Source organism: Pelodiscus sinensis, chromosome 11 (genome assembly GCF_049634645.1).
Source record: "Pelodiscus sinensis isolate JC-2024 chromosome 11, ASM4963464v1, whole genome shotgun sequence".
NCBI classification, from domain to species: domain Eukaryota; kingdom Metazoa; phylum Chordata; order Testudines; family Trionychidae; genus Pelodiscus; species Pelodiscus sinensis.
Window position 1 is genome coordinate 45,388,534 of NC_134721.1, and position 20,308 is coordinate 45,408,841.

The 20,308-nt window shown below is 68.0% G+C and overlaps 1 protein-coding gene across 1 annotated transcript in view; it reads left to right on the plus strand.

Moving 5' to 3' along the window:
- GNAI2 (G protein subunit alpha i2) overlaps positions 1–20,068 on the plus strand; it is a 56,735-nt gene extending 36,667 nt beyond the window's left edge. Inside the window, exons 2-9 of the mRNA XM_075939548.1 lie at positions 4,994–5,036; positions 5,590–5,731; positions 8,888–9,048; positions 15,569–15,697; positions 15,983–16,112; positions 17,049–17,202; positions 17,969–18,192; positions 19,099–20,068. Coding sequence (XP_075795663.1) covers positions 4,994–5,036; positions 5,590–5,731; positions 8,888–9,048; positions 15,569–15,697; positions 15,983–16,112; positions 17,049–17,202; positions 17,969–18,159 — 950 coding nt within the window. The 3' untranslated portion in view covers positions 18,160–18,192; positions 19,099–20,068. The remainder of the gene's footprint in view (positions 1–4,993; positions 5,037–5,589; positions 5,732–8,887; positions 9,049–15,568; positions 15,698–15,982; positions 16,113–17,048; positions 17,203–17,968; positions 18,193–19,098) is intronic.
- The last annotated feature ends 240 nt before the right edge of the window (positions 20,069–20,308 follow it).

Sequence of the window (20,308 nt, forward strand, 5' to 3'; positions counted from 1 at the left end):
AGACCAGGCGGGCCACGTGCCGTGTTGGCCACGTGTGACTGGTGCCCCCTCGGGCGTGGCGCTCGGTTCCCAGCCCAGGCTCGCTATGGAGAACACGCCGCAGGCTGAGCTGGCCGTTCTCGGGCAGCGAGGGACTGGTGGGGCTTCGGGGGCCTGCCTGGGCGCTGGCTTTCGCCTCGCTCGCGCCTCAGCCGTTCGCGAGAGCAGTGACCTGGAATCAGCTGAGCTGCGTCAGGCGCCAGCGCACGCTTGAGTTACCGGCCGGGGCGGCTGGCCAGCTGCTCTGGTTGCGTAGCCCTAGGATGCACTCGGACGTGTCGGAGGCCGCAGGGCGCTGCTGGCTCTGCCCGCTGCTGGGTGGGTTATTCTCCTTCTCCCCCCGCCCACAAACCAGTGCCAGTCTTCAGGGCGCCCCGGGCTGCTTGCTCCTAAGTGTCGGGCACCAAACCCTGTGCCAGCAGCGAGCGGGTTTCGGTGCCGATGCGACGGCCGCCCTGCCGGCTGTGATCCGAACGGCCTTTTCAGCCCCGCGCTGCCGCTCGGAAGCAGAGTTTTAAACAGCCCCTCGTGCAGATGGGGCAGCCCAAAGCCGAGCCCCCCAGGAGCGCTGCGAGGCTGCCGTGGTCCACGTGGGCAGCTGCTTCCATGGGTGGAGTGACGGGACCAGCGTGTGCTGGGTCCTTCCAGTGTCTGCTGCTGATGGGGCCCTGGAAAGCGGGCGGCGCGTTGTCCGGGCTGGGGCCGAGCGCGGGCGCCGGGCAGGCTGATCGGTCAGCGGGGTTGGCAGCTGGTTTGCACGCCAGGCAAGTAGCCTCCTCTCCAGAGAGCACGCCCGTCGGGCCTGGTGCCGGTGCATTTACCCAGCTAGGAAAAAGCCCGGAGAGGGCGGCCCGGCGTGGGCGGGGGGTGAGAAGGTCCCAGGCAGTGCCCAGGTCTGCCTTGCGGAGGGACCTGCCGTGCCGGTAAAGGGGCCCCTCCTGCAGGCTTCCCGGAGCCGCCCACGCCCGCACACGGGAGTGTTCGTACCAGCCGGGCCCGGTGCCATCGGCCTGTCTCCCCTGCCTGCGAGCCCCGGGGCGGCTCAGCGCCAGCGCTGGGGGCCACTCTGACAGCAAGTGAGACCAGGCGCCCGAGCAGCGGCCCCGGGGCGTACGATCCCGTCCTGGGAGCCGCTCCGTCCCCGTCCTGCGGCTGCCGAGGGGAGCCACGGGGGCCGCCCAGCACAGAGCCGAGGACGGCGCGGCCAGGTGGCGCAATGGTGAGAGGACGCCAGCTGGCGCAGGTTGAGCGGAGAGCTGCCGTCAGCGGGACGGACGTGCCGCTCTGGCTCTGTGCCCGGAAGGGCCTGCCCGGGCCCCTGCCCGCGTGTCTGTGGGCTCACACACGTCGTGTCGATAGCTTGCTCCTTGGGGGGTCATGGCCGAGACAGCCCAGCTCCCTGGCTGCAAAATGGGGGCAAGCCAATGTCCCCCCACTCCAGGGCCCGCTCTTGGGGAGGTGTCCGTGGTCCTTGCTGCAGCGCACGTGCGAGACCCACGTCGTGGGCAGCGGCGGAATCACCTGCCTCTTGCGAGGGGCTCGTGTCCCGAATCGAGGCGAGAGCTCCTGGGTTTCCTTCCTGGTGTCCCTCCGGGCTGTGCTCCCTGCCAGCGGGGCGCTGGGGCAGCATGTCTCTGGTGGTGGTGCACATCCCCACGTGCCTCCGTGCACAGAACAAATTGCATTCCGCACGCACATGGAAACATTAGAGGGAGCGTTTCTCCGCGCCTTTGTTTGCCGCTCCCCATTGTTCTGAAGTCAGACTGCGTTTGCACTCGGCTAATTGCGAGGACATCCTGGCCCTTTCCAGGGGAGGCGGCTCGACCGCAGAGACCCAGCGCCTGCTCCGAGAACAGCGTCGCGTTTCTGCGACGTCCCCCCTTGTGGGGTGGATGGGAGAAGCGCCCGTCAGCTCCCCGTGGAGTGCCGGGGCCGACAGAGCTGCCGTCTGCCATCGATTTGGTGGGTCCTTGCTGGACCCGCTAACTCTCACCCCGGCAGATCCGTCCACGGGGCGTGGATCTCGGGGTAGGCATGGACCTGGCCTGAGAACACCGCCGGGTGCAGCCGGCTGGGCGGGAGGGGCCGGTCCGTGTGCGTGCGATGCAAAGCCGGTCTCCGTTGTGGGGGGGGCGGATTTGCCTGCACATCAGCTATTTGCATTTCCGAGTCTTTCCTGCGTTCCTGGTTGGCTGTCCCGCCGGCCCTGGTGCTGCGCCGCTCCCTGCAGCGGCTGCCGGCCGTGCGCTCCCAGGACGCGATGGGCGCAGCGCCGCGAAGCCTCCGGGCGTGAGCTGTCTGGTGCATCCCCTTGGCAAGCCCCAGCCCCGTTCCCAGCCCATCCCGCCTTCTGCGGCGGCCAAAGTGCACGTCTGCATTCCCGTTCGCCGCGCTCAGTGGCCTGGGATTTGCCTCCGCCCAGCTGTGCGCCTCAGGCTTTCTGCCCTGGCGGGGGGCCCTGGGCGGCACCTCTTCAGTCTGCTGAGCTGGGCACCGGGGGTGGGCGGCGACGGGTTCTCCTCCGGAGAGGGAGCAGGGCGCTGGACTTTCCACCCCTCTTCCTCCAGGCCTGCTCTGCCCTGGACGGCCCGGGAAGCAGCGTCCGCTAGGGCCCAGGCCCCGTTCCCGTGGGCGCCCCCTGCCCCTGCCCGCTTGGCTCCCCGTGGGCCCAGCGCCCTGGCCCAGCTGGGGAGCGAGAGTCCGTCTTGCAGGCTGGGGACAGGGATCGGAGGCAGTCGCTGTCTGGGGGGGTGCGGGCGGAGCTCCGCCACGCTCCAGCAGGCCAGCTGGCTCGCTCTGCCCCGGCCTGGCCAGCGTCTGCCCCATCTTGTTAGCTTATTCAAATCCCTGCCGGGCGCCAGCTCGGTGCAGGGAGAGCTGGAGGCTCCGGTGCCCTCCCAGGGGCTCTGCCTGGAATTCCTCGTGCAAGGCCTGTGGCTGGCTCAGCTGCCCTTCCGCTCCAGTGCCGAGGACGTGGCCTGGCTTTGGCCTCCACCTCGGAGCCGGTGTCTCGGGGCGGGAGAGGCGGGGGGCTCTCTGCGGGGTGGAGGCGTCTCCCGTAGCTGCTGCACTTAATGCATTAGAGGGGTTGGTGGCTAGGTCTTTGGTGTGAACGCAGGCGGGTGGGCCGGGCAGACGGGCCGCGCCCCCCCCCCCCCCATGGCACCGTGCACCCCCAGGCAGACAGACCCACAGTCCAGGCTGCCGGCCGGCAGCAGCTCTGCACCTGGTACCCCCAAGAGCTAATTTGCGCCTGCTCGTTGCCAGCCTGTGTCATGGCTGCTCACGGGCAGTCGGCCCGGGTGTCCCGCGTGTGCAGGGGCATCGGATCCGGCGTGGCCACTGGAGTCCGGACAGGGCGCATCTCCGGGCTGCTGCAGAAAGGAAAATGAAGCGCTGGGGGGCCGGGGGGCACTGGGAAACGGCCAGCGTAAGGGGGCTCTGAATAGACACTTCTTCATTCACATCCGGGTGCCCGCCCCCGCCACGGCCCCTCTGCTCGCGCCCGGCCCGTTGGCCTCCGCCCAGCTGTGCCGCGTGCGCCGGGGGGGGTGAGCACGCAGCCCCCACCCAGAACGGCTCCTCCCGGAACGCTGCCCAAGCGCCTGGCTCCGCGGGGCTTGTCCATTCGGGCACACGGCCGCGGGCGGGGGAGCCGGGGGGGAAGCCCGGGGCCCGTGCGCCGTGGAGGCGGGGTGATGTGCAGAGTCATGAGCTGCCCCACGGGTTCCGGGATCTCCAGCCCTGCGGGCGGCTGGTCTCGGTGCGCGGCGGGAAGGCTCCTGTTCTTGCCCCCTAGCGCCTGGCCGCGGAGGGGGGTCACTGGAGCTAGCCCCGGGGGCCTGCCCCTCCCCCTGGCATGGCTGAGCTAGGGCTGCTGAAGGCTGGACTGGGGCGCACGGGGAAAGGTGGGTGTGTCGCCGGCTGACGTGCTCTGCTCCCCGGGCGGAGCCGAGGCCTCTCGGGCGCTCCCGGGGCCTGTGCTTGGCCAGGGACCTCGTGTGCCGCGCTCCAGCCCTGGGCAGGGTTGCGGCGCCGTTACCGTGCCTGCGGCTGCTGTTGGCGGCAGTGCGGAGCCCTGGCCGGAGCCGGGCTGGCGCTGCCCACGGGGAGCTGCCTCTGCCCGCCCGGGGCCACAGGGTTTGTTGCGGGGTTTGGCGCTGAAGCTCGAGGGCGAGGTGACAGCAGGTGGGTTTTTCCCCTCACTCTGCCCTCCTACCCGCTTGCCGTGGGGCGCTCGCCATGGAGTACCGGGGGGGGAGGGCAGTGCTCGCCATGGGGTGCCCAACGGGGGGACAGATGCTCGCCGTGGGGCGCCGGGCGGGGGGGGCAGTATTTCCTGTGGGGTGCTGGGGAGGGGGGGCCGCTTGCCATGGGGCGCCGGGCAGGGTGGCAGTCTTTGCTGTGGGGCGCCGGGCACCGGAGGGGAGTGTGTGGAAACCCGAGTGGGGCGAGAGGGCCCAGGCCCCCTGCTGGCAGCGAGAGGGGAGCAGAGCGGGAGGTGTCACGGGGCACACTCCCCTCCCCCCCCTCCAGGCCAGACTGCATTGCCATGGGGCAGGGCTGCCCCTCCGAGCCGGGGACGTTCCCTCGTGCTGCGGCGGGAAGCCGGGAGCAGCGGGGCCAGACCTGAGCGCGGCGACAGCCATCGCATGGAGCCGGGTCCTGGGGCCGCCCCTTCCGGGTGTAGCAGGGGCCCTCATGCGGCCCCAGCCCCCCAAGGACGCTGCCCCAGCCCTCCTGAGCCACTCCAGCCATGTGTGCAGAGACCCTCCCCCTCCCTCTCCCCGTCGCCAAGCTGCCACGGGCCGTGCCCAGCGCCCGGCGCCCGCCCCAGCGCCTCCCTGGGCAAGGCGAGGGGCCTGACTGGCCTGATCCCGCACACGAGCTTGCTGGGAGGTCTGTGCCGCCCCTCGGGTGACCGCAGGCTCACGGCTTCTCTCTCTCTCTGCAGGTGCCGGGGAGTCCGGGAAGAGCACGATCGTGAAGCAGATGAAGTAAGCCCGGGCCTGCCTCGCGGGCGCTGTGCCCAGGGGCCGGGAGGGCGGCGTTCTGCCCTCGCCTGGGTGGGGGCGGCAGAGGCTGGGAGGGGCTGTGTGCGTCCGCGCCAGCTCTGTGCTAACGCCGCTCGGGCTCAGGTAGCCGCAGGGCGGCCGCGGCCAGGTGCGCATTCAGACAACCAACCTGCCTCTCGCAGCTGGGCCCCCTCCCCTTGGGCGGGCTGGGCGCGCCCTGGCAGGGTGCCCTGTGTTGGGAGAGGCCGCCCGGAGAGCCCTGCGCACCTCACAGGCCAGCCCTGGCCCCGGTCTGCGCTCCAGGTGCCTGCGGTAGAGGCGTCAGCGGCTGAGGTCGGGCTGACCGGACACGGGGCAGGAGGGGACCCCTTCTTTGCAGCGGGCGGGGAGAGGAGGAGCCTGTGGAGCGGGGGGGGGTGTCGGGGGGCCCAGTGCAGCTGCCTCTAGAGCGTGTTCCCGGGGTGCCGCTGGGCCCATTTTCCGTAGCAGCCCTGATGTGGCGCAGCGGGCGGCTCTGACTCCCTTCCCGCCCCAGGATCATCCACGAGGACGGCTACTCGGAGGAGGAGTGCCGGCAGTACAAAGCCGTGGTTTACAGCAACACCATCCAGTCCATCATGGCCATCATCAAAGCCATGGGCAACCTGCAGATCGACTTTGGAGACCCTGCGCGTGCGGTGAGCCCCGCCCCCCGGGCGCTGGGGCAGGAGCGCCCCGCCAGAGGGGCTGTGGTCTGGGGTTGGGGGGCCCTGGGGACTGAGGCTCGCGGTGGCCAGCAGACTGCACTCAGCCAGCCTTTTAAGAGCTGGGCGTCTGTGTGGGTGGGGCATGGACATGCCACAGCCGGCCACTGTGGCCTTGGGGCTTACACCTAACCTGGGGACTCGGGGCCTGGGCTGCTGCGCTCGGCTCCCGCCTGAGGGGGGATCTCCCACTGCTGTGCAGCCCGTGGCCTGTGCTGGGGCCTCGACATGTACTGACCGACAAGTTCTTGCACCGCTCTACAGCGGTGGGATGTGCGGTGCAGCATTGGCTCGGGGTGTGGGCACAAGAGCGGGCCGGCCATGACTCTCGCGTGCCACGGGCCGGCCCGGATCCACGTGACTCTCGCGTGCCACGGGCCGGCCCGGATCCACGTGACTCTCGCGTGCCACGGGCCGGCCCGGATCCACGTGACTCTCGCGTGCCACGGGCCGGCCCGGATCCACGTGACTCTCGCGTGCCACGGGCCGGCCCGGATCCACGTGACTCTCGCGTGCCACGGGCTGGCCCGGATCCACGTGACTCTCGCGTGCCACGGGCCGGCCCGGATCCACGTGACTCTCGCGTGCCACGGGCCGGCCCGGATCCACGTGACTCTCGCGTGCCACGGGCCGGCCCGGATCCATGTGACTCTCGCGTGCCACGGGCCGGCTCTGGCATTCTTCCCTCTTTGCGGTGCCCCCCTGCCGTGCACTGGGGCTGGCGTGGAGCGCCCCAGCTCTGCTCACCCAGAGTGCCCCACAATGTGGGGAGAGATTTTCAATCCAGGCTTAAAAGGGGCTTCGCGCAACCAGGGGAGCTGGTCTCTGGCCGAGCCAGCGATGAGCTGAGAGCCTGTTTGCAGCAGCAAAACTGCCTTCCGCCTGCCCCGGGGTGCTTCCATGTCACGGCCGGGTGCGGGGCCTGTCAGCAGGGCCCTGCAGGCCATGTGGGGGGGAGCCCAGGCAGCGCGACGCTGAGCCCAGTGTCCCGCCTTGCGCTGGCCGGGTTCCTGCGGGGGAGGGAAAACCCCGTTTCATCGGTTAGCTGGGTAAACGTGTTTAACTGGCCCTGTCTGCGGCAGGCCCCCCACCCTTGCAGGGCTGGAGCTGCTCCAGCCCCCACCGGCGAACAGTTAACCGGAACCAGTTGGCCCCCGGTTCCCATGCCAGGCCGAGTGCCCGTGGGCTAAGGACACCATCTGTGCCCAACCTGGCTCACAGCCATTGATGGACCTAACCTCTGTGAATCTATCTAGCTCTTTTCTAAACCCTATTCAAGTCCTGGTCTTCACAACATCCTCTGGCGAGGAGTTCCACAGGTTGCCTGCGCACAGTGTGAACAAAACACTGCCTGTTGTTTGTTTTGTCTGCTGCCGATTAATTTCATTGGGTGACCCCTAGTTATGAGAAGGAGCAAATAACACTTCCTTATCCGCTGTTTCCACACCAGTCATGATTTTGTAGACTTCTATTCTGCCCCCCCTTAGTAGTCATCTCTTCAAGCGAAAAAGTCTGTCTCGTTGATCTTTCCTCAGAGGGCTGCTGTTTTAAACCCCTCCTTGTTCTTGTCGCCCTTTCCTGAACCTTTTCCAATGCCAATAGATCTGGTCTGAGACGAGGCGCCCGCTTTGGTACGATGAGAGATTCTCAGTCTTATTCTCCGTCCCTTTTCCAGTGATTCCCAACAGGCGCTTTGCTTTTCGCCTGCCGCTGCCCACGGCGTGGCCGCTTGCAGACACCTCCCCGCAGCGACTCTGGTCTCTCTCGAGTGGTTGTAGCTCGATGAGCCGCCCCGTTGTGTGGGGGGAGCTGGGTTTGGGTTTTCCAGTGCGGATTGCCGTGCAGTCACCTGCTTTTGTGAGACCCCCGAAGCCCTGCGCGCTGTCTGGGGTGGTCTTAGATCACCTGCACGTCTTGCACCTCGCTGCGTACCCCCGACTGCAGCTTGGGAATGGAAGTAGCCGTTGAAATAGGTAACCGGTTACATGGAAGCCGGAGAACGGTGAGCCGCTGGCCAGGGGCCCACGCCTGGGCCGAGTCCGAGTGGCCGGGTTCTGCTGGTACCCCGCTAAGCATCCCAGGGAGCCGATCCGGGTAACCGGTTAACCTTGGCATCCCTTCTCCAGCTCATTTAGGAACATGTGGAAAGGTGCCAGGGCAGGCCCTTGGGGGACCCCGCTAGCCACCGCTCTCCCGTTCAGTCCTCCCCTTTGTCTCCTGCCTTTTAACCAGTGACCAGCCCACGCAAAGCCCTTCCGTCTCCTCCCATGACCACGTACTCGGCTTAAGAGCCTTCGGGGAGGGACCTTGCCAAAGGCTTTCTGGGAACCTAAGCCCACTGGATCCCCCTTGTGCACGTCTGCTGACCCCCTCCCAGCACTCTCGGGGGTCGGCGAGGCAGGAGTTCCCTTCCCAGAAGCCGGGCCGACTCTCCCCCAACAAAATCTGTTCGTTTCTGCGAGGGTGGGGCCGGGCATCCCCAGGGATGCTGGAGTGCGGCGTGTGCCGAGCTAAGGGGGGAGCAGGACTTTGGGGGGGTTGTTGGTGCTTTGGGGGTAGGTGTCGAGGAAGAGGCTTGTTCCCCTTGTATGCGGCTCCGCCGGATCCTGCGCTCGCTGGCCCTGACAGTTTGGTTCTTTACTGTCCTTTTGACACTTCTGCCCCGGGGCGGACGCCAGCTGTACTGGCACGGCCTGGGCCCCTTTTCAAACGGGGTATCATGTGGGCCCCCCGGAACGGACACTGATGTAACTAATAGGTGCCCCCCCGGGCAGTAGCCCCGCAGTGTCCTTCAGAGCGGAGGGCCTGGGGCTGTGTTCTCGTTCGCTTTGTGCCGAAACCCGGGCGGGGCGTGCCTGGCGTGTGGGACACAGGCCCCGGGCGGGGCGCGCCTGGCGTGTGGGGGACAGGCCCCGGGCGGGGCGTGCCTGGCGTGTGGGGGACAGGCCCCGGGCGGGGCGCGCCTGGCGTGTGGGGGACAGGCCCCGGGCGGGGCGCGCCTGGCGTGTGGGGGACAGGCCCCGGGCGGGGCGCGCCGGGTCCCTCTGCACTCGGGTTCGGCTGATGCGTGTGCTCTGCTGTGCCCTGCAGGACGACGCTCGCCAGCTGTTCGCGCTCTCCTGCACGGCGGAGGAGCAGGGCGCCATGCCCGAGGACCTGGCCAGCGTCATCCGGCGGCTGTGGGCCGACAACGGCGTCCAGGCCTGCTTCACCCGCTCCCGGGAGTACCAGCTGAACGACTCTGCTGCCTAGTGAGTATCTCCGCGGCCGGGGGCGGCATGTGCCCGTGCACTGGGCATGCACCAGAGGGGCGGGGCGGGGCAGGACGGCGACACGCTGACCCTTGCTCTAGCTCTGCCGGGGAGGCAGTGGGCTCGCAGGCTTCTGCTGCGCCCTAGAGCGCCCGGCTCGCGGGCCTGTTGGTGCTGGGCCGGATGAACTAACTCGGGCGGCTCCGGCGCGGTTCCGCTTCCCGGCCTGGCTCCGTATGATGGGATCCCAGCTGCTGGCCCGGATGCAGGGCCAGGCCTTTCCCGTGTTCCCACGTCGGGGTCCTGCAGCACTTGCCTTCCTCGCCCTCTGGGGCTCCCCTGGAAACTCGGCCGGGCAGGCTGCAGGGGCAGCTGCCCCCTCTCCTCCTGCTGGGCGCGCCCTGCAGCTGCCCCCTCCTCCCAGCCTGTCCCCGGGCTTCCCTCTGCTGTCCTGGAGCCCCCCCCCCCCCCCCCCCCCCGCCGGCGGCACCGGGGGCGTTTCTGGCCGGCCCCGGCCTTGCTCGTGGCTGGCCGCGTTCCCTGCGGCGGCGCGTGGGGCTTCGGCAGCCGGCCCCGGCTCGGGCAGTGCGGGGGGGTCTGTGTCCGTGCGCTGCGGGGGGCCCAGGCGGGACCTCGCTCGCTCTGCTCTGAGCACGGGCCGGAGTCGCCTGCGTGGTTCTGAACCGGAGCCGTGTACCCCGCTGTCCTGCCAGGGCTTAATGGGGCAGCCTCCCCGCCCCTCAAGGGCCTGCTTCCCGGCCTTCTCTCCTCTCTTCCCCCCCCCCCCCCCCCCGGCCAGGGCTTAATGGGGCGACCTCCTCCCTTCCCCCCCCCCCCCCCCCCCCCCGCAAGGGTCTGCTTCCCAGCCTTCCTCCCCTTCCCCTAGCAGGGCCTGCTTTCTGGCCTCCCCCTCCCCCCCCGGCCTGCTTCCCAGCCTGGCACACCCCCCCACCCCCACCCCGCTTCGATGGAGTCTGGTTTGAAATCCCTCGTACAACGCAGACCCCACCAGGCAGCATCCCCGTGACCCGACCTCAGGCTGGCCCGGAGCGACCACTGGGGACATGTTGATTCCCGGCTGGAGGCAGGGCGCTTGGACATGCGGCAGTGCCCGCCTGGCCCGTGGTGCCGGGGGAGAGGCAGAGGGAGACAGCCAGGGCGCGAGCCCATAGCCAGAAATTGGCGTGGCTAGGAGCTGCATTGCCAAGGCAGCAGGCAGCGAGGAGCCAGCGGCCAGCGAAATCCCTCTGCTCCGGTGCTGCTGTTGAGCCTCCAGTCCCGTGGGCCTGGCTCCGACCCGAGCGCTGGAGCCGCTTGTCTGAGCTGCTGGCTGAAGAACCAGTACGAGGGATACGAGCCTCTCGCCTAGCGCCAGGAGGCCTCCGTTGGCACCAGCTGCTGCTCCCTGGGGCCAGAGGCTCCTCCCGGAGTCAGCAGCTGCTTGCCCCGTGGTCTTGTCCCGCTGCGGGTGGCTCCGGCGCCGGCCCTGGGGGGCAGCAGGCACGGTGGCCGATAGGCTCCCGTGTTTGCGTGCGTCCGGCCCTCCTGCGTGTCCCTGCGGGCAGGAAGCCGGGCTGCGCGACGGGCTCGTCCCCGGGGCTTGGCCTGGCTCGGGCAGGGTGGATGCCGGCGTGTGGCCTGGCAGGGGGTAACGTGAGCACGGCTGGCACGTTGGGGCAGACGGAACGAAGCTGCGGTCCGGGACGGGGCCGCTCTGTGCAGATTTACTGATGCTCGTCCACGCCTGGCCCTGGCCCGCCACGTGTGTTCCTGGTGCACGTCGGTGCCAACGGAGCAACCCACAGCTCCAGCCCCGCTCCTCCGAGCTCGGCCTTCCTCCTCCAGGGCCCTTCCCCGTGGCTTCGCCCGGTACCGGCATTCCCTGGACCCGCTCCGATTGCAGCGGGAAGGGGGGCGCTGGCCAGGTTTCCAGGCCCCTGGCGGCCCCCGGCACATCAGACGCGAGCGGCTTGTTTTCTCCGAAATCCCTGTACTGCCTGTCCTCTGCTCGGCTCTCACCTGGCTCAGCCCAGGTGCTGCCTCCGCTGCCCACGTGTTCCCATTTAAGCCTGGCCTCCCCGCGCCCGGGAGACTCCCCAGGAACGTGCCCAAAGCCACCTCGGCTCCCGTCCCTCCTCCGCTCCTCCACCGGAGACCCCGCCTGCCTCACCGAGCCATCGTCCCATTGGAGCCCCCATCTGTCAGTCTGGGCCATTGCCTGCACCCCGTAGGGACGGCCCCGTCTAGACATTGTGTGTGTCCAGCGCCTGGCACGGCGTCTGAGCCCGGGGCCTTGCAGCGACCTGATAACTCACGGGTCCCGTCACACCAGTGTCTCTCCAGCCGTGCACACGCGCCAGTCTGTCCAGCGTGCCCACCGGAGCTCAGTGCGTGCAAGCGAGGCGTGACTCCGCTCCCCAAGACCTGCCCTTCCTCTCCGCTGGCTTGGCTGGGGTCCGGCAGGTCGCCTGCTGTCGGGGGGTGTAAATTCTCAGCCGCTGTGCTGTGTCCACGTCGCGGGCACGGGGGAGAGGCAGGCTCTGCTGGCTGCACTGGAACCGAGCATCCTCCTGGCACTGCCAGCCTTGGTGGGTGTGCGCAGGAGGCGGCTCCCCAGCTGGAGCTGGCTCGCGGATCCCGCCCCCTCAGTTCCGGTTCTGCTTGTTCTTCCAACGGTGCTGCTGCCTGTGGTGCTGGGGGTGGGCGGCTGGTCCCGGCTCTGGCTCTGGGAGGGGGACAACGGAGAATCAGCACGCGATCCCTCCCCGGCCGTCCATTCCCAGCCTCTGGCAAGCACCCGCCCTGCCCAGCCTGGCCCGCGGCCATCGAAGGACCTGCCCTCCGGGTGTGTCCGGCAGGAGAGATGTGAGGTCGGCGGAGGGGGTGTTTGGGAGTCCAGGTCCTTGCCCTATTTGAACGACCGACCGACGGTGGGTCCGGGGAGGGAGCCGGTGTCGCTGACGCTGGGTCCCCCAAGCAAGGAAGGCCCAAGCCCCTTTTGCGCCCTTGGCGCTGCCTGGGCTAGGCCCCGTGTCGGGGCTGGTGCGGTCAGAGGGCGAGAGGGGAGCTGCCCGTTGGGGCAGTGTTGGCCCACCAAGGCAGCAGCCGCTGTCCGGAGAGGCCTGAGCGGCCTCGCGTTTTGCTGCGTGTTCTGGCTGGGCCTCGTGCATCGGGCAGCGCCTGCGGTGGGCAGGGCAGTGCGGCCCTCTGGCTGGCTAAGGAATCCCTGGCGGGCGTCCGCCGGCACAGGGGCCAGGCTGTGGCAGAGGGCTTGGTGCTGGGGATGGCACACAAGGCCCGGTTGCAGGAGCAGCGTGTACAGCCCTGGCCACGCCCTGGCTCTGGCTTCGGCTTCCTGTTTTTGCACGGTGCGGCTGAAGGCGTTTCCGGCCGGGGTGAGCAGCCAGCTCGTTTGCACGGTGCGCTCAGGCCCTTTGCAGAGTGAGCCTGCGGAGCCAGGCCTGGCGTGGGCAGGGCCTGCGTCCCCTGCGATGGGGTGGGGAGGGCAGAAACGCGCAGCGTCAGGCCGATCAGAGCCCTGGGTGTCAATCCACATCTCTCTGGGGTCGTCGCTGCTGGCCACGGCTCAGTGCCACCGGCTCCCTGTGGCTGTCCAGGCTGGCCCCGTGTGTCCCTGGGTCTGCGGCTAGTGAGCGTGGGGGAGGCGTGCAGGCTGTGGCAAAGTGCTGGCCAGCCAGCAGCAACGCAGGGCCCCGTGTTGAAGGCTGGTCGTCCGCAGCGCTCGCCATCTGGGTGGCTTGGGGCAGGCTCCAGGCCTAAGGCTTGGACGTTGAGTTGTCACCGAGATGAGCGTGCTCGGTGCCGGCCGGCCCGTTGCTGGCGCCGCGGTGTCCTAGAGCGTGTCTGACGCCGGCCCCCAATGGCTGGCGTGAGGCGGGGAGTGGGTGTTAATGAGCACAGCGGGAAGGCGAGGGCAGGTCTCGCGGGAGCCCCCCCGGGACGGCTGTACGCTGCGTAATGGCCATGCTGGGCCTTTGCCTGCTGCTCCCCCGCCAGCCCCGGTGCTCCCTGGCTTGGAGGGGGAGCTGCCATCTCCACGCTTTGCGCGGCTCTCGCCAGATTGGGCGCTGCAAATTCATCCATCAGCTTGGCTCCAGTTGGCTCGGGGCGCCTGTTTGGACCAGTCCAGTGAAGCAACGGAGCTGGGGCAGCTTCCCCTGCGCCTGGCCTTCCGGGCGGTGTCGGGGGCAGGATCCCTGCTGGGTCCCGGCATCGCGCTTGCAGCCCCCGGGGCGCCCTCTCCGGAGGCCACCAGAAGAGCCAGCGCGCTCCTGGGCCTGGTCTTGTCCCCTGTGCTGCGGGCGGGCGGTGGGCCCTGGAGCTGGCCGGCTGGCTGGGGCTTGGAACGGGCGCGTGCCGTCTCAGCCTGCCTGCATCTCGCGGGGCAGTCGGGGGGTGGGCGTGCTGCTGAGGCGCCTCACGGGTCCACGGCTGCATGCGGGTGCTGCTGTGGGCCGTGCTGGTCTACGCCTGGAGGTCTACGCTGGTCTACGCCACGGGGGTCCACAGCCAGTCAAGGAGCCACGGTGCCTGGCCTGGTTGGCTGTTCAGGGAAGTGTGATCACAGTGGTCAGTAGCCTCTACTGCCCCACTGCACACGTGGACCCGCAGCAACCGGCTGGCTCACCCCGCGGGAGACTCCCACTGCCTCCCAGTCTCCCCAGGACACCACGTGACAGACAGGTACAAGTTACACCTGCTGAGATACCTCATCACCCTGCGCCTCGGGGTTGGATTAGAGCATCTCTGTCCGTCGTGCTCAGCGTGGACCGTTCCTGACCCTGGCTCGGTATCTGTGGGCGCTGGGTACCCAGGTCTGTCTTAACGAGCCGCTGGTACCATGTGCCGTCCGCTTGTGCCTGGGACGGCCGACTGTTCGACACCTGGGCCTGTTACTGAGTAGGGTTTTGCGCGCTCAGCCCTGGTGGCGCCAATTCTGCGAGCAGGGGCGTGCCTCTCACTCACCGCGTGTCTTGGCTTTGTTAGCCAGGTTTTGTCCGGTTGCCAGGCCTCACGCCAGGCCTGTGCTACATGGGCGTTGGTCTTAGGCCTTCATCGTACTGCGCTCCCGACACCTGCCGCCCGTCCATGGGACCTCGCATTCAAGGCGCCGTCGGCCTGCGCTGGGTTTTGGCTGGAGAGACGGGGCCTAACGAGCTAGTGCCGACACTGGAGTGGGGTCCCCAGAATGTGGGCACCGGAGCAGAGCCCCTTCCCTGGGCAAGAGGGCTGCCCATGGGCCCAAGCCGGTTTTCCTCTGGCACGGCCCCCAGAGCTCCCTGCCTCTCTCCCTGTGCCGCCTGACTTTGCTAGAGCCGGGCCGGAGCCAGGCAGCCACACGCCCCCCTGCAGGCAGCAGGCCCGGGTGCAGAGTCGGCTCTGCCGGGACCCCCACAGCCTGGGCAGGGCACCCCGGGTGCGAACCTGGGGCCCAGCCCCCCACATCTCTTGGGGGGGGTCCCCTCTCCTGGCGGGTCCTGTGTCGCCCAAGCGCTGCGAGACTTGACGGGACACGGGCAGTGCGGGGTATTCGGGGCCATGCTCTGCCTCCCAGCTCCTCCGGCGGGGCCCCCTGGGCACGGAGGGTGGGGAGCGTGGGCTGGCCCCCCCAGCTAGCCGTGGGGGCAGAGATGCCCCTCGCGGGGTGCCCGCCACCAGGCCCCGCCCGCTTCCTGCCGGATGCAGGGTTTGAGTTCTGCCCCCGCTGGTTTCCGCTGTGCGTGGTGTGTTACCATAGCAACGGATACTTTCCTCCCGCCGGCTTTTCCGGAGAGCAGCCCTGCCCGTGCTGCCCCGCGGCCGGGATTCCCCGGGAATGGGGGGCGCCCCAGGCACGTTGGGGGGCTGCCCCACCCTGGCAAACGGGCCTGGCCCTTGGACCGGCCCTGCGGGGATCTGTGCGGAGCCAGCCCCGCAGCTAGTGGCAGGAGCCGCAGATCAGCCCCCCCATTCAGCCCCCCCCCCGCCTCCCCACTGCACTGCATGCTGGGATGTGTAGTTCCCAGGGGCTTCCCCCCCCCCTCCACCTGCTGTGATGTGTAGTTCCCAGTGGCTTGGGCGGGCCCCCCTCCCCCAGTGTGTGCCTGCTGCACTGCATGCTGGGATGTGTGGTTCCCAGGGGCTTGGGCCCCACCCCCGTGTGTGCCTGCTGCACTGCATGCTGGGATGTGTAGTTCCCAGGCGCTTGGGCATTCCCTCCCACCCTCCCCCCCCCGTGTGTGCGCCCGCTGCACTGCATGCTGGGATGTGTAGTTTCTAGAGCCCACCACTGTAGCATGTATGCCTTCTGGTCTCCATGCTCGTGCTTGGGAACAGCTGGAATTCGGGCCTGGCTGGAAACGTTCCCTGGGTAGCTTTACTCCCGCCCGCTGGAGCGGTAGGGCCAAGTCCCTCTGCTTTCCCCCAGAGCCCCTGCTCTGTGCAGTAGCCTCCAGGGCAGATCCCCGAGCCCGCCCCGAGCCTGCCGTGCTGACGCAGCCCCCCCTTGTTCTCCCGGCAGCTACCTGAACGACCTGGAGCGGATAGCCAGAGGGGACTACATCCCCACCCAGCAGGACGTGCTGAGGACCCGGGTGAAGACCACGGGCATCGTAGAGACTCACTTCACCTTCAAGGACCTGCATTTCAAGTGAGTGGGGGCTGCAAGACGGGCCAGCCCCTCCGTTCGCCCCTCGGCCTGGCCCTGGGCGGCAGGCCCTGTCCTGCCAGCGCAGCCGGTCTCGGGCGGAGGCGCCTGCTTCAACCCATGCGGGTTTTGGGGCCGAGCTCCCTTTGCAGATCTGGGCCCAAGTAACCTCGTGAGCCTCTCCATTCTGGGAGGCGCCGAGGGTGGCCAGCCGCAGAGCCACGTGGCTCAGCCCAAGCCGGCCGGGCGTCAGGAGCCCAGCGGGTGACGCCGGCCATTTGCTCGCAGGATGTTCGACGTGGGGGGCCAGAGGTCGGAGAGGAAGAAGTGGATCCATTGCTTTGAGGGCGTGACGGCCATCATCTTCTGCGTGGCTCTCAGCGCCTACGACCTGGTGCTGGCGGAGGACGAGGAGATGGTAAGGAGGGGAGGGGGTTGACCGGCCGGTGGCACGCTCAGCTGGTCGGATGGGCCCTAACTGGAGGGCCCATGGGACGGTGTCTCTGGCTGAGTCCCAACCCACACATTCACTGGGTAGGGGGGTTGCTACAGGAGGCCCCGCCCACCTGCCTTCCAGGGCCCCGCCCACCTGCCTTCCAGGGCCCCGCCCACTTGCCTTCCAGGGCCCCGCCCCTGCCAGGCGCCTTCTTATCCCTCCTTGGTTTCCTCCATCCCCACCGACCTCCCTCCCCACACCTGGCTGCCATCTCTCCCTGCCCCCGCCTGCTCCTCCCCTTCCTGAGGCCCCACAGAATGGCCGGGGGGAACCAGCTGGTGGAGTCATGACCCTGGGCCCCGCCCCTAGGAGACGCGAGCGGCTGTCTCGCCAGTCTCCGCTGGGCATGGCTAGAAGCTGCTCCCTCCCGAAAACAGCGGGACGCACCAGCCCCTTGGGGCCCAGACTTCTCCGAAGCGGAGCCGCAGGGCCCAGCGCCGGCTGTCTGGGCGTGAGAGGCAGCGGCTCCGTCTGCGCTGGGTCCTGAGACCTTCTCCAGCTCGGGCCGGTCTCTCGGGTGCCCTTGTATGGCCCCTCCCTCACCTGCGAGCAGGGCAGTGGTGTGTTGTCCCCTCCCCCAGGATGCACCTGGGGAAACTGAGGCCCGACACACAAAGGTGTATCGGGGCTCTGAGCGTCCATTGATTTCAGCTGAACTCAGCTCGGGCAAAGGGGATTTGATTCCTCTGGAAGCCAAGACTCCTCCGAGACAACCAGCACGAAGGAGTTTTGGGACCAGGGAACTGAACGTGGCCTGCTACGATCCGGGCGTGCGCGTGCCCTCACCACTAGGCAGCCCTGCCCTTTCCCCCGTTCTTGCTCTGGCTCGCTGAGCGCCTGTGCTGCTTGTCTTCCCAGAACCGGATGCACGAGAGCATGAAGCTGTTCGACAGCATCTGTAACAACAAGTGGTTCACGGACACTTCCATCATCCTCTTCCTGAACAAGAAGGACCTCTTCGAGGAGAAGATCGTCCACAGCCCCCTAAGCATCTGCTTCCCCGAGTACACAGGTGAGCGTGTCGGGCTCCGTGGGCAGCACTCGCCAGCCCCTGGCTCATAGGACGGTTGTGCCGAGGTCTCCGCCTGTTAATACGGGGGTGACGGGGAGGGGTAACTACACATGGGAAGGCTGGTGCCCGCGCAGAGCTCACAAGGGGTTAGGAAGGCGTGAACCGAACTTGCAGATGGAACAGACAAAACTGAACTACTAGATCCAGCTCGGTCAGTCTCATGCCAGACGCACAGGGCTCTGCAGAGTCCGTCAGACCCAAAGGTCTGTGCAGCAGGGTCAGGCCAGGAAATGCCTGTTAGTGCCAGAGGGGCTCTGTGTGGGTGTGACCTGTGGAACTCCTTGCCTCAGGATCTGCTGGCAGCTGAGCAGTTAAAGGGGGCAGCCATGGCTGGCGTGTGTAGATGACACGCTCTGTGGCCAGGACAGATGAGGGCCGAGGCTTTGGGTCCCCCCGTCTAGATGCGAGGCCCGGCTGTGGCAGGCGTGGCCAGCCAGCTGTGCACCATGGCTACCAGCAGCCTCACGCGTGCTCTGGCAGTGGAGGGGCCATTTGTTAAAGCATCTGCTGGGCGTTTATTCACCCTCCGGCCGCTGCTGGCAGACCTCAGTGCACAGAGCCCGCCGGCACCGGGCCAGGGTCTCGCGCCCTGCTTGGGGAAACGTGAGGCCCTGCCAGGGAAGGCGCCAGGCCAGGATCAGAGCGCCGCGGGCTGCCTCTCGGCCCTGTGCCCCCACACAGGTGGCTCATCCCCTCTCCTCCACAGGGGCCAACAAGTACGACGAGGCGGCCAGCTACATCCAGAGCAAGTTCGAGGACCTGAACAAGCGGAAGGACACCAAGGAGATCTACACGCACTTCACCTGCGCCACCGACACCAAGAACGTGCAGTTCGTCTTCGACGCCGTCACCGACGTCATCATCAAAAACAACCTGAAGGACTGCGGGCTCTTCTGAGGGCCACAGGCGCCTGCTGCCCGACGGGGGAAGGTGAGGCTGGCCGGGAGGCCTGGTGCCCGGCCACAGCCGGGGGGAGAGCCCAGGGCCCAGAGGGGGCTGTGCCCAGCCATGGGCCAAAGGGGGAGGCCCCAAGGCCTGGGGGAAGGGTGGGGGGCTGTGCCCAGCCACGGGCCAAAGGGGGAGGCCCCAAGGCCTGGGGGAAGGGTGGGGGGGGCTGTGCCCAGCCACGGGCCAAAGGGGGAGGCCCCAAGGCCTGGGGGAAGGGTGGGGGGGCTGTGCCCAGCCACATGCCAAAGGGAAAGGCCCCGGAGAAGGGGGTGAGGCTGGTGCCCGTGTTCTCTGACCAGCCTGAGCCAGGGCGGGCTGCACTGGGGCTCCCTTTCCCGGTGGTCCCACGGATGCCCAGGCGGGCTCCCCGAGCTCCTGCCGCGACTCAGGGCAGCTCGGCCATCGCTCCGCTCACTGGTGCCTCCCTACGGCCGGGCCTGGCGCTCCCAGTCCCAACACCTCCACCCCGGCCGCGCAGGGTCCCCTCGGGGGCGTTGGGATGCCCATCTGGGGCACCGTGCCTGGCCGCCACGTGGGGCTGGGCTGCTCCATCCCTGCTGGCCAGGCCTCCCTCCCCCCCCCCCCCCCCCCCCGGCCCCTCTTGAAGGGACTGGGCCTCGGCCATGGGTGTTGGGATCCAGAGGTCACCGGTTCAGCCCTAGCTGCTGACAGCTGCTGGCATTAAATAGGCCGAGCAGAACCTCATGTGTCCGTCTCTTCCCCTCCCCCCCGGAGTCCCAGTGGATGCTGCCGCGCTGAACGTGGGCCAGTTGGCGTTGCTCCACCTCCCCCCCCCCCCCCCCCCGCCCCGGTTTGCCTGGAGATTCCCGCCAGCCCCTGTGCTTGGCGGGGGTGCAGCCCTGTCGCTCACGGGGCCTCTCCCCCCAGGACTACTTGGCGTGTGCTGTACCCGGAGGAGAGGCTGCTGCTGGCGAAGGAAGGACCGCACCGTTCACAACTTCTGCTTCTCGGTTTCTGTGTTTTGTTTCTTTATTATTTTTTCCCCTAATAAAGAGACTTTGGTTAACGGTCACGACGCGAAGGCAGGTCCCACCTGGGTCCCACAGCTGCCTGCTGCCGGCTGTTCCTATCTGAACCTGTTCCTATCTACGCCCCCATCCACCGCTACGGGGACTGTTTTTTTTGGGGGGGGGGACCCAAATTTCGAATTGTTTTTGGAAACTCCCGGCTGGAATTCCTCCCAAGCCTCCTTTTTATTGGCTTAAGAAATCCCTGTCCGAGTGTTCACAGGCGAACCGTTGCCCCCCACCCCAGCGAGTGCGGCGGGCGCCTGTGATTGACATGGACCAGCAAGAAAACACCCCTACATTCCTTTCCAAAACTCCACCGGAAGAAATCGTGTTTGACGTTGCTTTTTAAATGGCTCTTGTAGCGCTATTGAGCAGTGCCCAGTGCTAACCGGCCGCGTGGCCCGCGCACAGTCGGCTACGGTGTGAAAAACAAAATGCAATTGTGCCTTGTGGGGGTCGTGCGTTTCCATCTGGGCCGTAGTTTGCTCCGGCGACCGTTGTCTAGAACCAGGATGGCATAAAACCACCTCGGCGCGGGGGGCCACGGCCCAGAGCCTCCAGCACGGCTTCTGCCAGGGGCGGGGTGGCTCCGAAGGGCGGAAATGCCGGCGCCCCTTTTCCGCTCCTCCTGCCCCAGCCAGGGCCGTGCCGAGGGTGCTGGGCGGCCCCTCTGGCCGGAGCACCAGGTCGTAGCTGGCGCTGGAGCGCCGGGCGAGGAGCCGCTGCTGAGCGTGAGCCCCGCCCCCAGCCCGGCCCGGCCTCGCTTTGATCACAGGATGTTTTACCAAATTGTTCACACGGTTTGAAATAATAAAAAGTAGAAAGAACCCGCCCGGCTGCTGCTCTGATTGGCTCTGCCCGTGGGACCTGCCCCAGCCTGGGGACTGCACTGGCTGGGCCGGGGTTTGGGTGGCCAGGACCCAGCCCCCTCGGCGTGGGGCAGTGAGCAGGGCTCCTGATGCGCCGTCTCTTCCTTCATCACATCGGGGGCTGGGGCGGCAGCCGTGGGACCTTGTGGTGATGGGCGGCCGCAGACTCGGTGCGGCAGGTGCAGGCCCTGGGCCGGT